This window comes from Arachis hypogaea, chromosome 1 (assembly GCF_003086295.3).
Source record: "Arachis hypogaea cultivar Tifrunner chromosome 1, arahy.Tifrunner.gnm2.J5K5, whole genome shotgun sequence".
NCBI classification, from domain to species: domain Eukaryota; kingdom Viridiplantae; phylum Streptophyta; class Magnoliopsida; order Fabales; family Fabaceae; genus Arachis; species Arachis hypogaea.
Genome location: NC_092036.1, coordinates 5,482,550 through 5,496,189, shown reverse-complemented (window position 1 = coordinate 5,496,189; position 13,640 = coordinate 5,482,550). Strand labels below are relative to the sequence as shown.

The window sequence follows — 13,640 nt, the reverse complement described above, 5'->3', positions numbered from 1 at the left end:
AAATTATTTTTAAAATGTACGTAAAGATTTTAAGCTACTTTTAAAATATAAAAACTTTTCCAAACTGATATTATTCTTATTTTACTATCCTTAATGTATATATCGAAGACGGAGAAACGAAACGCTAATGAAAAGGAAGAAACAGAGGAATAATTTATTTCTTTAATTCATTTTATTTTTTGTGTATTTTTAATGAAGATTTAAAATAAATTATGAAATTTGATAAATTTAAACTTTTTTAAAATTGTTTAGAATTTTTAATGTAATAATTGAATTATATTTAAAATTTATGTGATCTTTTTAACGCTTTATATATTTTATTTTTATAGATCATAAATTATATTCAGATAGAAAAGATATCATTAAAAAAAAAAAAAGGAAAGCATCACGTTCAAGGCTATGGGAGACCAATATGAAAAATATAAGATATTCATTGATATGTCTTTGGAGCGATAAATAAAATATGAACGGTTGTTAATAGTATGAGATTACATATTTTTTTAATAGTTAAATATTGACTAAATTTTAATAAAAATAATAGTTCTTAAAACTTTCTTTTGTACTATTGCCATTCCTTTTGATAAGTAAATGAAAATAAAAAATTAGTTTTTATACCATACAAAAAAGTATATGAGAAAATGATACAAATATAATTTCATGATGTTAAATTGCATTCGAAATATTCTTTTTTGTTGTAAATAAAAAATAAAAGTAAAATTGAACCCACATTTTGGTTTATTCTAACCAAACCACAAACAAACAAAAACTCCTTATAGTGGCGTCACTAAAATGAAAGGAAATAATACATAGTAAATAATTAATGCTCCCAAATAATAGGATCCGATGAACTTTTCAACCAAACAAGTTTCCTTAAAAAAACACAAGTTAACTAAATTGTTGGATTTCAATGGCTAACCATTCATTAGGGAACATCAAGCATTTGTTTATTGTTGACCACCATTTGGGGGGTCTAATTGGCATTCTTTCTGCATCTCTCTCCTTCAATTTTCTAGATGATTTCTGTGTGAGCCTAATGCAAAATCATAATCAATAATTCAATTTTATTAGCCATCATTGTTCTACAAAATTGTTCTTCAATTAGAACCCCATTTTACATTTTAGCTTCTCATGAAAAGGCCAATTACTTATTAGTTATTGTTCTTGGATTCTCCTTCCTTGGTGTAGAAAAAAGCCACATCTCTTTTTTTTTTAAGTGGGGTTTGTAATTTTTTTTCACCCACCACTATGATCATTAGAATTACTTCTTATTATCCAGGATAATCAACAACATGCCCACAATTTGAGTTTCTTCATAGTTTGATTTTTGTGACAAGTATTTTAGTTTAATTTTTTTCCTTTCACTAACATTTAAATCAAATTAAAAATGGGTTCAAAGGTAAAGGAAATGCCACTCAAACTTTTCCAAAAGGTTGTTTATTCAAGTAAGTCTAGTTACACATTTGCAAAAAAACATCCTTTTCTTTCAGGTGCTACCTTGATCTTCTTTATCCTATACATGTTCCTTTCTTACATTTATAATTTCTTGGCTTACTTGTCACCTTTTCTTGCATGTGCTATAATCTTTTTACAAATCTTTTGGAGTTCCGAGCAAACTCAATTCAAATATGTCAAGAAAGATGAGGAAAATTCACAACCAAAAAAGATAGAATCAAAACCAAAGATACCATTAGGTAGTAGACCTAGAAGGGAGCTTCTTTATAAGTATCCCTCACAAAATGCTACAAGTAGAAGGAGAAATTTTAGAGGGAAAAGATTGGATGTGTATGGAGGTTTAGAAGAAAAGGCCAAGGACTTAAACGCCGCGTTTTATAACGAATTCACCTCGAAAAACAAGCCTCCTAGGAAGCAAGCATCGAGATTCGAACCGTCCATGCGCGAATTAGTGGAAGGTAGTTCAGAGATAGAAACAGAGAGGATTGAAGAGGACGAAGATGACGAAGAGATGCAAGAGGAAAACAAGAAAGCTATAGAATGGACGGAAGACGATCAAAGGAACTTCATGGATCTTGGAAAGTCAGATTTGGAGAGAAACAAAAGGTTAGAGAATCTTATAGCTAAAAGAAAACGTAGAAAAAATTTTAGATTCCACCCTGACACAAAGAAGAATGGTTTGGATGATAAGAAATCAGCAATGCCGCCAAGAAATGTTATTTCACCAGTGCTTGTTTCAAGAGAGAGTTATTTTGACAAAAATGTCCCTGGTTCCGCACCTTCGGTTATGCCAAGAAGCCCATATGACATTCCCTATGATCCTTTTGAGGAGAAAATGGATCTGAGTGGAGGTAGTTTCTCTCAAGATTTTGTTATTAGAGCAGAGGAGATGCCTTCTAGTAGGCATGGAAGCTTTAGTAGCCCTCAAATACCTCAAGAAGAACATGAAGCTATGGATCCCAACCATGTCTATGGTAGTGGCAGTAATTCACACCCAAAATTTAGACAACTTCCAGGTGACAAACATATACTACTCTCTTTTTCTTTATCTTTGCTTTGCCGCTATTTAGTTTTTGTTTCTTGTTTTCATTTTCAATACCTTATAGAAAGGAATTATTCTACTAATTCTTATAATTTTATTAAATTTATAATTAAAATTTTTAATCTCGTTATGTTACTAACAATATTTTTGCCAATTTCTACTAACTCTGATTTATAACGATATTTAATAGAAGTGTCTTTGTGAATGTGTCTAATAAAAATATTTTTTTGTAGCGGTATCTTATGAAAGTGTTTTTATAGATGTATTTTTTAGATGTATCTCTTTATACATGTGTTTAAAATATAATAATTAATTATTATTGATAATAAGTTAGTAGATAGTATATTGGTACCCTATACATTTTCATATTCTTAATATGAGATTCTCGATAGAACGGAAACATATGGGATATTTAAATAGTAAAGGATGAAATGAAATTCTAAATTTTTAGAGAATTTTATTCTAAAGCTAAGGGTATATTTGATTTGTATTTTTATTTTTTGTTAATATTTTTAGTATTTTTTATTTTTAAAATTTTGTAAAAAAAAAGATAAAAATAAAAAATATGATTTCATTATTTTTGTTTTTTTATTTTTTTTTCATAAAATTCATAAACCAGAAAATATTGAAAGTGAAAATAGAAAATAAAATACAAACTAAAGATATCCTAAGATTTTCGAACAAGCTTTTATTATTATTTTTTTTCTACCACGAAATAAATAAGAAATTCTGATTAAAAGAAGTTAATTAAGAGTTTGAGCAAGCAATATTTTTTAAAAAGAAAAAATTATACCATCTTTAGCATGTTATTGAATATATACATTTCTTATATTAAAAAAATAAAGTTTTTTACTTTATATATGCCGCTTCTCATGAATCCATCTTAATGCTAAAGTCTATCTAACTAGTGAAATTTTTTTGAGGGAGTGTTTGTGTTTGAAAAATAAAAAACATTACAGATATTTTTAAAAACATGTACAAATATATTTTTCAAAGTGAGTATATATTTTTTAAAATAAAAAATTAATATAATTTTATATATTAATCAATATCTTTATGATATTTATGTCTATTAACATCATATTAAAATATTAAAAATAATTTTATGAAACACACAACTTTTATAAAATATTTATTAAAAGTCATTTTTTTAGCATACCCAACTAAAGTAGAAGGACTTCACATTTTTCTTAATGAACAAAAAATTTATTATTTTAAGTCAATACTAAACCAACAAATTAAATATATTTTTATACGTCATATATTAAGAAGATATAACAATAATGTTATATCGTCATTATAATTTATTATTTTTTATTAATAATTAACTACCAATAGTTAAGTATGAATTAAAAGTATAAAATTAAATTGTTAGATTAAAAATATTAAATTATTAATTAAAAATATTACTAATACAAACTAAAATCGTTGATTCGTTGATTTTAAACTTTTTTTTATTAAAAACATGATATTAGTTAAATTTTAAATTTTAAATCCTAATTAATTGTGGTCCAAAATATTATCTAAATTAATAAAAAATATGTAAAGACTCATATGCATTTATTTTTATATAAAACTGATAATTGAAAATAATTAAAAAATAATAAAAAAAATTTAATGACCAACAACTTTTAATATTTTTGGCAAATAAAAACATTAAATTATTTTTAATAAATAAATTTTTTTTATTTATATATGTAAACTATAAAAAATATAAATACAAACTATATTAATTCATACGTATAAATTCTAATAAATATAAATACAAATTATATATTTTTTATTTATAAAATTTTTATAAATATAAATATTATTATTAATTAAATACTAATAAAAATAATAATATTTACTAATCATCTAATATTTTTTAGCTAAAAAATATTGGCATTAAAATTTCTCTACTTGCATGTGACAACACTTGCAGATAAAGGAAGTCACGATTGGTTAGTTGACCAGTTAATGTGCACTGCTGCTGAAGCTGCAAAAAATAGTGGAATCATGGATGATCAAACACCAAATCCATTGAAAACCGGAGAAGAGGAAACAACACAAGAAGCTGATGCAAAAATCCAAAGCAATAATAACATCACAGCAGCCATGAAAGATGAGAAAGCAGAAGAAAATGGTAATAATAATTATGATCAAACAAAATCCATAGCATCAGATCAAACAAGAAAGCATCTCCCCAGATACAGCAGCAATAAGCCTCCCGGTAGGCTCCTCTATTTCTCCCTCCCAAATAACTCCACCGCAACCGCAACCGCCGCCGCAGAAAATGAATACGAGAACTTTCCATCTCCGCTTAGTAAGAGACATGAAGCGATCTTTTTCAGTGATCGGCGGAATATTCTGAATAACTGTCATACACCGACGTATTCCATAGCGTCAGATCTACAAGTGGAGGTTTCCGAGGTCGGTTCGCTGGCGTCAACGGTTGATGAGAACGGTGAGAGTGGTGGTGATGAGTCATCGTCGGCGGAGGAATCTTCCGATGAGAGAGAGTCGTCGGTGTTATACGACGGGGACATTGACAGAGATGTTAGTTCTGGAAGTGAAGAGCTGTGGGGAGCGTCGTTCCATGGTAATAAACAGCAGTCACAGCAAGGTGGAGTGAATGATAATGGAGATGAAAAGGAAGATGTGATGATGACGGTGGCTTCAACATCCACTGCTGTTGGAGGAAGTGACGCACCTCGACCAGCTTCTTCTTCTTCTTCTTCAAGTTCTTCTTCCTCATCAGGATCATCACCGTCAAAGCAATTGACACGTGGCAGGTCTATGGAGGATTTGTCTTACAATGACACACAAGCACAAGTGTCTCCGGTAAGAATCAATTTCCTCCTATTATCTATTCAAAACCCTATTATATTCTTCTTCCAATTTTATCTTTATCAAGTAGTATTCTTAAATTTTATGGTGAAATAATAATATTCTTCCAATGGAAAAAAAAATTTAAATAATGCTATATTTTTTTTTGTGACTTTAAATAATGCTAAATGATCAGTATGATTAGCAATAATTTGCATAAATATACAATAATTTTATACACAAAAAATATATAATTTTTATTTATATTTATTAAAATTTATATACATAAATTAATAAAATTTATTTGTTAAAGATAATTTAATATTTGTGTTAATCAAATAATAGCAAAAAATATTAAAAATGACTGTCTTCAAATTAACATTTAAATTCACTTAAATTAACATTTATTTTAAAACAGATGTAGTAAAATAAGAGGCCAGGAGAATAATATATATTATGATTTGTAAGATATGAATTGATCACTATTATCTATTTCTACGATAATCTTTTTGTTCATAAATGAAAAATTATGGTCACTATTTTTGCAAGTACTTTTTTTTTTCTTGATTAGAATATTCAAATTCAATTTTTCTTAAAAAAAACTTTTTATTTTGCATCCAGCAGGAGGAATGGAGCAATAATAACTTGGGAGGGAATAATAATTTAATAAATGGAGTCATCAATAATTTGAATAACTTAATACGAGCCAATGAGCAATCATCACAAAGCAATGAAGATCATAGCATGTTATTATCAGTTGCGAGGCAAGAATCAATAGATGAAAACTTAATCTTCTCAATTGCATCATCACCAAGGTCTGTGTTACCTGAGAAGACCATGTCAGATGATGTTTCATCACCATCAGCTTTTGATCAACATGATGAGGTGCATGCAAATAATAATGCTCATCACCAATTATCAACCATGCAAGATTTGGGACAAGAAACTTCAAACGTTGATGAACTTCCATTTAACACCACCACCATCCCACAAACCAATCTACCTTTGAGGGAGGATTCAACTCATGAATCACATGATTTTCAATTGCAAGTATGAATCTTTGGGGCTAAATGTTTATTTTTGTTTTTAACTTCAACTTTTTTTTATATCTATATTACAAACTTAATTAGTCAATCACATATGCCAATGTACAAACATCTTATGTTAATGCAATGTTTAATTTGGAGAAATGTCTTATTCAAAAAATGTAATATAGATAATTATATTAGTGATTTTACGATTTTAATCTGACTTTGGAGATAAGTTAACTGTTGCTTTAAGTAGAGTACATCTAGAAGTTGAATACAATAAAAATTAAAAAAAAATACATTAATATCTGAATTGGTCTTTCGAATAATTACACTTCACTTTAATTTGGTTCTCATCAAAATATCAATTTTTTTTAAATTTAATATCTGTGACTTATGTTAGTCTCTGATGCTGTTTTCATCACATAATTATTAATGATTTGTTAAAATTAGAATTAGTATTTTAAGTATGAGGAAGTATAGAGAGTCAACGGAGTATCTATACAATGTGTATAATGGAGGTTTAGAAATGTTCAATTCAGTAGAATATCAGATATTTATTATTCCTAGTACCCGAATGGTTATTCTGGATAGTATGCGTGTATTGTGTTTGAGAAATTAGTAGTATTTTATCATGAATATTCATTTTTTAACCTATATTAGGCTAAATAAATTGCACACTGTACATATTGTACAAATACTTCATTGACTCTCTAACAGAATTTTTTAAGTATTTCGTAGGAGGCAAATTAAAAAAAATTAAATATAACTTTAGATAGTCATTAATAAAAAGTCTAGCAAGATATAGTCATTAATCTATCTCAGCATGCTATAAATAGTATTAGAATCTAATTTTGATATATTGTTAATGTAAAATAATTTTACACATGCATTCAATTATATAATACCACATCAGCAAAAATAACTATTTTTCACTTTAATCCTGTGAATAGTCATTCAAAATAACGAATGTGATTATACTGTATAAAACTTTTTACACTGTGCATCAAAATTAAACTTATAGTATTATGATAAAAACAATATCACATATTAACGTGAGTCATAAATACTAAATTAAAAAATCAAATTGAATACAATAACAACAAAACTTTGTCCCACTAAATGGCATCGACTAAATGAATCAAATGACGCCATTGAACTCTATAATGTATTATGTCTATAGAGACCGTTTACATGTAGATCTCGTTTGACCACCTCATGGATGGTCTTCCTAGATCTTCCTCTGCCTTTCATCTATTGTCCATCTTCCATCTCATCCACCCTCCTGACTGGGTGCTCTGTCGGTCTACTTCTCACATGTCCAAACCACCTGAGACGCAATTTTACCATCTTTTCCACAATAGGTGTTACTCCAATTCTCTCTCTTATATATTCGTTCCTTATTCTAACCAATCGTGTATGATCACTCATTTATCTTAACATCTTCATCTCTGCCACACTTAACTTATGTTTTTGCTTCCCTTTAGCCGCAGCCGGTCTGATAACAGTGCGATAAAATTTACCTTTAAGTTTTAAAGGCACTATAAAACTTGACACACTCCGCCGTTTTGACCAACCTGCTTGGATCTTATGATTTACATCATGTTCAATCTCTCCATTATCTTGTATGATATAACCAAGATATTTAAAACTTTTAACTTTTTGTAAGATATTTTCTGCAATCTTCACCTCTATATTAGAGGTTTTTCTTCGGCGGGCGAACTTACATTCCATATATTCTGTCTTGCTATGGCTTATGCGCAGACCATACACTTTTAGAGCTTCTCTCCATAAATCTAACTTCTTATTTAGGTCTTCCTTTGACTCTTCCATAAGAACGATATCATCGGTAAAAAGTATGCACCATGGCACAGGATCTTGAATATGCTCTGTGAGTACTTCCAAAACTAATGTGAAAAGGTATGGACTTAAGGATGATCCTGGTGTAATCTTATACCAATAGAAAATTTCTTTGTCACACCACCTTGAGTCTTCACACTAGTTGTGGTCCCATCATACATGTCTTTAATTGCACGAATATATGTGATCCTTACTCTCTTTCTTTCCAAAACGTTCTATAAGACCTCACTTGCACCTTATTATACGCTTTTTCCAAATCAATAAACACCATATGTAGATCCATTTTATTACTATGATACCTCTCCATCATCCTTCTTAATAGATATGTAGCTTCAGTGGTAGATCTGTCTGGCATAAAACCAAATTGGTTTTTTGTTACTTGTGTCACTTGTCTCAACCTTCGTTCTATCACCATTTCCAATAACTTCATGATATGACTCATGAGTTTGATCCTTTTATATTTTTCGCAACTATGTATACTCCCTTATTCTTGTATATAGGTGTTAAGGTACTCTTTCTCCACTCATTTGGCATCATCTTTAACTTTAAAATCTCATTAAAAAGTTTGGTTAATCACCTGATGCCTTTTTTACTTCGAAGTCTTGAATCCTTCGATAATAGTCGAAGTTTTAATCTTCTTCCCTCGTGCATAACCGACCAAGGCTCGGAAGAGTCTTATATCCTTCACTAAATAACTTGTAGAAGTAGCTCTTCCACCTTTCATTGATCTTCTTATCTTGAGGCAAAACCTCTCCGTCTTTATTCATTATGCACTTAACTTGATCCAAGTCTCTCGTTTTTCTTTCACGCACGACTCTTTGCAATTCTATAAATATCTTTTCTCCTTACTTCGTGCCTAAAGACTGGTAGAGACTCTCATATGCTCTTGTTCTTATTTCACTTATCGCCACTTTTGTCTCTTTCTTAACTGCCTTATACTTTTTCCAATTATCTGCATTGCGGCACAAAGAAACTCTTTAAAGTACTCTATTTTTATCTTTATATTTTCTTGTACACTCTCATTCCACCACCAAAACTCCTTGTCTCTTGGTACTATCTCTCTAGATTCACCAAAACTTTTTGTTGTTGTTCTTCTAATAACTTCTGCTATCTCCCTCTACATCTCTTCTGCGCTTCTATCCCATTCCCACTTTGCCTATTTTCCTACCCATTTTAGGATGCTTCTTTGTTCCTTAACTTTCATCCACCACCACCTCGTCTTTAGATTTTTTATATGATGTATTTTTCTCAATTTTTACTCAACGCAAAAATCCATGAGTTGTGTTGTTAAATTCTCTCCTAGAATAATTTTTCAATTAATGCAAAATTTTTTGTCGACTCTCCTCAACAAGAAGTCGATTTGAGAGTTTGTCATGCCATTCCTATAGGTTATAAGATGCTTGTCTCTCTTTTTAAAATATGTATTGTGATGAGAAGGTCAAAGATTGAGAAAAAGTTCAAAATAGTTTTACCCTCTGTATTGGCCACTCCGAGACCATGACCTTTGTGAATACTTCCATACCTAGTCACTTATCTTTCAACATGGCCATTTAAATCTCCTCCTAAGAAAATATTATCTCTCGAAGGTATGTCTTAGACCAAACTCTCTAGATCCTCCCAAAACCTTATTTTGTGTTGCTCGTCTAAACCCACTTGCAGTACATAGGCGCTAATCACATGAAAAGTACTTCCTTCTATCATAAATTTGATAGAGATAATCCGATCACCCACCTTCTTGATATCCACTACGTCCTTCTTTTACTGCTTATCCATGATAATACCTATTCCATTCCTATTCTTTACCTTTTCTGTATACCAAAGTTTGAATCCGGAAGTATCCAAGTCACTAGCTTTCGCGCTGACCCATTTTGTTTCTTGTAGACACATGATGCTAATCTTCCTTCTTGTCATGGTATCCACCACCTCCATAGATTTTCTGTTAGAGTGCCTATGTTCTATGTCCCAAATCTCAATCTTCTGTCGCTCCAACTTTTATTTTTATATTTTTTTTTGTGAACTAGCTTATTTACTCTCGTTCAATCATTTACAAAAACACAGGAACCCTTACTTATTTAACACTATACCCGGACACCAATGTAGCAGTTCTTACTCATTTGACACTGTATGCAAATCATATAGCACGTTACTTTCAGACAACGACCTAATTTTAGTGCAATAATGTCTTTGATCTATGTCTTTGTATCATCTTTTAAAATATGACTAAAATATTTTAATATATCTTAAAATGTATAATTTTTTTTATTCTGTTAGTAAAACTAACTAGGAATAAAGTCAATTTCAACTCATTAAAATTAAAAAATAAATTTATTACAAAAAAATTATTACTCTAATTTTTTAAATTTTAAAATTACAAATAAAAGAAGTTGACTTATATATTATTGTAGTTAGTCTATTAGACTTTTTTATATATATATAAAAATAATATATATTTATTGGATTTATTTTTTCTCATTACATTCATCTTTATATCTAACAATAAAAGGTATACATGTGTTGACGTTTAGTAGCATCATCATAGTTCCATACCATATGTTCTAACTACTAGTACTAATAATGACTAACAATTAACTTATGGAAAATTATAATGTACAGATGTTAGATTGTACAGATATAAAGAGATTCCATTATAGTCGTTAAGATAGAGACACGCATAAAGAAAGCTGGAGGCGGCTGGCGAGATTGTGTCTGACACCGTTGAAAACTACAGATGACTTGTGCGAGAAACGAGCGGCTTTATGTCTTTGGGTTGGATATTTTTCGTAACAAGAGGTAAAAAAATTGGAGACAGTGTAAACCCGAAACTCAACTCTCCTTATAACAATAATTTTCTTTAAATATTTTGAACAACAAAAGAATTGTTTAGCACAGATGTTATACCATCTTCTTAGGTAAAATAATTTGACTTATATATATGTTTTGTAGATTTTTTAGTGTTATTTTGATTATAAACTTTGAGGTGAATTACATAGGTATTTTGCCAATATGAATATTCAGTATTTTAAAATTGATAACGGTTCAGCATAATAAAAAAAATAATCCTTTTTTTACCAATATTATGTTAATTCAATGAGAGAATTATATAATTGACTAAAATAATTTTTTTATTTTGATCTAAAATACGCATCTAGAAAATAAAATTTCAATAAAAACTTATCGAAGTTTTATTTATCTTATTAAGAATCATTATCACTAATAATTAATAAAAATAACCACATATATAAAAATTATTAAAAAAATATTTGAAAATAAATAACAGAAAATTTTACTCTCTTTTTCTAAAAATATTAAAATAATATTCTCATTCTTTTTATTTGTAAAATGTACATTTTCTTCTTCTATAACTTTTAAAAAATCACCTCTTTAATCTATTTTAAATTTTTTCTGTTAACTAATATTAAATTTATCTATTTTTTAAGAAAAAATAAATAATTTTTTACAAAAATACTCTTTAGCAAAAATTTTATTTTTTTATCATTAAATTTTACTTACCAAAATATTCTTTAATAAATTATTTTTTTATTAATTAAATTATATTTTTATCAAAATTTTTAAAATAAAATAATAATTAAATTATTTTTTTCTAAGATAGCCTTCAATAATTTTTTAATTATTAAATTATAATTTTACCAAAATTTTCGTTAACAATTATTTTTATATTTTATTATTAATTTTTTCAATATCAATATATATTATTTAATATTAAATAAAAAAATCTTACCATTGTTAATATATATAATAATTAGGGCAAAACACTCAATTAAGCCAAGGGGGTGGATTTATTTACAGAAAATCCGTCAAACCAAAATCTGCTTCATGAATCAACCAAATCACGTTTATATGTAGTTCGAATCAGGTTCATTCGAACTCTATTCACACATAATTTGAATCATGTTGATTCAAATTATACACAAACGCACACACACATTAATTCAAATCAACTTGATTCGAATTACATCCACAGTAATTCGAATCAGGGTGATTCGAATTACACTCACACACGCTGCAAATTACACTCACACACGCTGCACAAGCACATAGTAATTCAAATTACTCTTAATTCTGTCTATTTTTTTATTAAGAAATTAATAATTGATTTAAAAAATTAATAATTTAAAAATAAAAAAATTTGTAATGTCCTAATGACTTAAGACATTAAAGAAATACTCTACATAGTCAATAATAATTTAGAAATTAAAAAAATATAGTTATGAACCAGTATTTACCTAAATTATTAGAACATTACAAACTTTTATAGTACTCCGATCATAACATTTTTAAGCCATTTTTTTAAATTGTTTTCCATAAAAAAACGGCTTAGAATGGCTTAAAATACCCTTTATTCTAGTACACCTTGCAAACTTTTATACTAGAACATTACAAACTTTTACAGTACTTCTAATATTTTTTAAGTTATTTTTTAAATTATTTTGTATAGAACAAAGGACATTTTAAGCCATTTTAAGTCATTTTTTATGCAAAATAATTTAAAAATAAAAGGGCTTAAGAAATGTTAGGAGTATTATAAAAGTTTGTAATATTCTAGTAATTTAAGTAAATATTGGTTATAACTATTTTTTTAAAATTTCTAAATTATTATTGACTATGTAAAGTATTTCTTTAATGTCCTAAGTTATTAGGACATTACAAATTTTTATAGTATTCCTAACATCTTTTAAGCCATTTTTTTAAATTATTTTGTATAGAATAAAATATTTTTTGTGGTATAATTTAAATAAATCTATTAAAAAATTTTATAAAAAAATATTCATGAGCTATTATAAATGGGCAAACGAGTATTGTATAAAATTCGAATTGATAGCTCATTAATATTTTAAAAAAGTCTCGTAATTAAATATTTTGTTAGCTTTTTTTAATGCATGAAATAAATTATATATTTTTTAATTTTTAAATTAGTAATTTTTTTAATCAATTATTAATTTTTTAATAAAAGAATTGGCAGAATTAAATCATGAGTAATTCGAATCTGGCCAATTCGAATTACTATGCACAGTGTGTGTGAGTGTAATTCGAATCACCCTGATTCGAATTACTATGGGTGTAATTCAAATCAGGTTGATTCAAATTAGTGTGTATGCGTTTGTGTATAATTCGAATCAATATGTGTGAATAGAGTTCAAATGAACTGATTCGAACTACATATAAACATGGTTTGGTTGATTCATGAAGCAGATTTTGGTTTAGCGGATTTCTGTAAATTTCTTCCCTTGCCTTATTAACTGTGAATTGTCCTAATAATTAATATATATTGATATCGAAAAATAATCTTACCAAGATTTTTTTATTTAATATTAAAATAATATATATTGATATTAGAAAATTAATAGTAAAATATAAAAATAATTTTTAACGAAAATTGTTGAGTTAAAAAATTAACTAATTCAATTTTTTTGGTGTCTAATTAACTAACT

The 13,640-nt window shown here is 27.9% G+C and overlaps 1 protein-coding gene across 2 annotated transcripts; it reads left to right on the top strand.

The window, feature by feature from the left end:
* The first annotated feature begins 931 nt into the window (after positions 1-931).
* On the top strand, positions 932-6,492 carry LOC112792013 (uncharacterized). 2 transcript variants are annotated; one of them, XM_072236294.1, is made up of 3 exons: positions 932-2,468; positions 4,419-5,317; positions 5,927-6,492. In XM_072236294.1, exons 1-3 carry the CDS (start codon positions 1,385-1,387, stop codon positions 6,356-6,358), a joined length of 2,415 nt encoding a protein of 804 aa, XP_072092395.1. In that variant the 5' UTR covers positions 932-1,384; the 3' UTR covers positions 6,359-6,492. The 2 variants fall into 2 exon arrangements, with proteins under 2 accessions (XP_072092395.1, XP_072092394.1); XM_072236293.1 differs by having other exon boundaries at positions 934-2,468; positions 5,924-6,492.
* The last annotated feature ends 7,148 nt before the right edge of the window (positions 6,493-13,640 follow it).

Excerpts from the sequence above, each read along its gene's own strand:
- LOC112792013 (XM_072236293.1), top strand. The coding sequence starts at position 1,385 with ATGGGTTCAAAGGTAAAGGAAATGCCACTCAAACTTTTCCAAAAGGTT. Across the intron at positions 2,469-4,418 it reads AAAATTTAGACAACTTCCAG|ATAAAGGAAGTCACGATTGG; the intron begins GTGACAAACATA and ends CAACACTTGCAG. Across the intron at positions 5,318-5,923 it reads CACAAGCACAAGTGTCTCCG|CAGGAGGAATGGAGCAATAA; the intron begins GTAAGAATCAAT and ends TTTTGCATCCAG.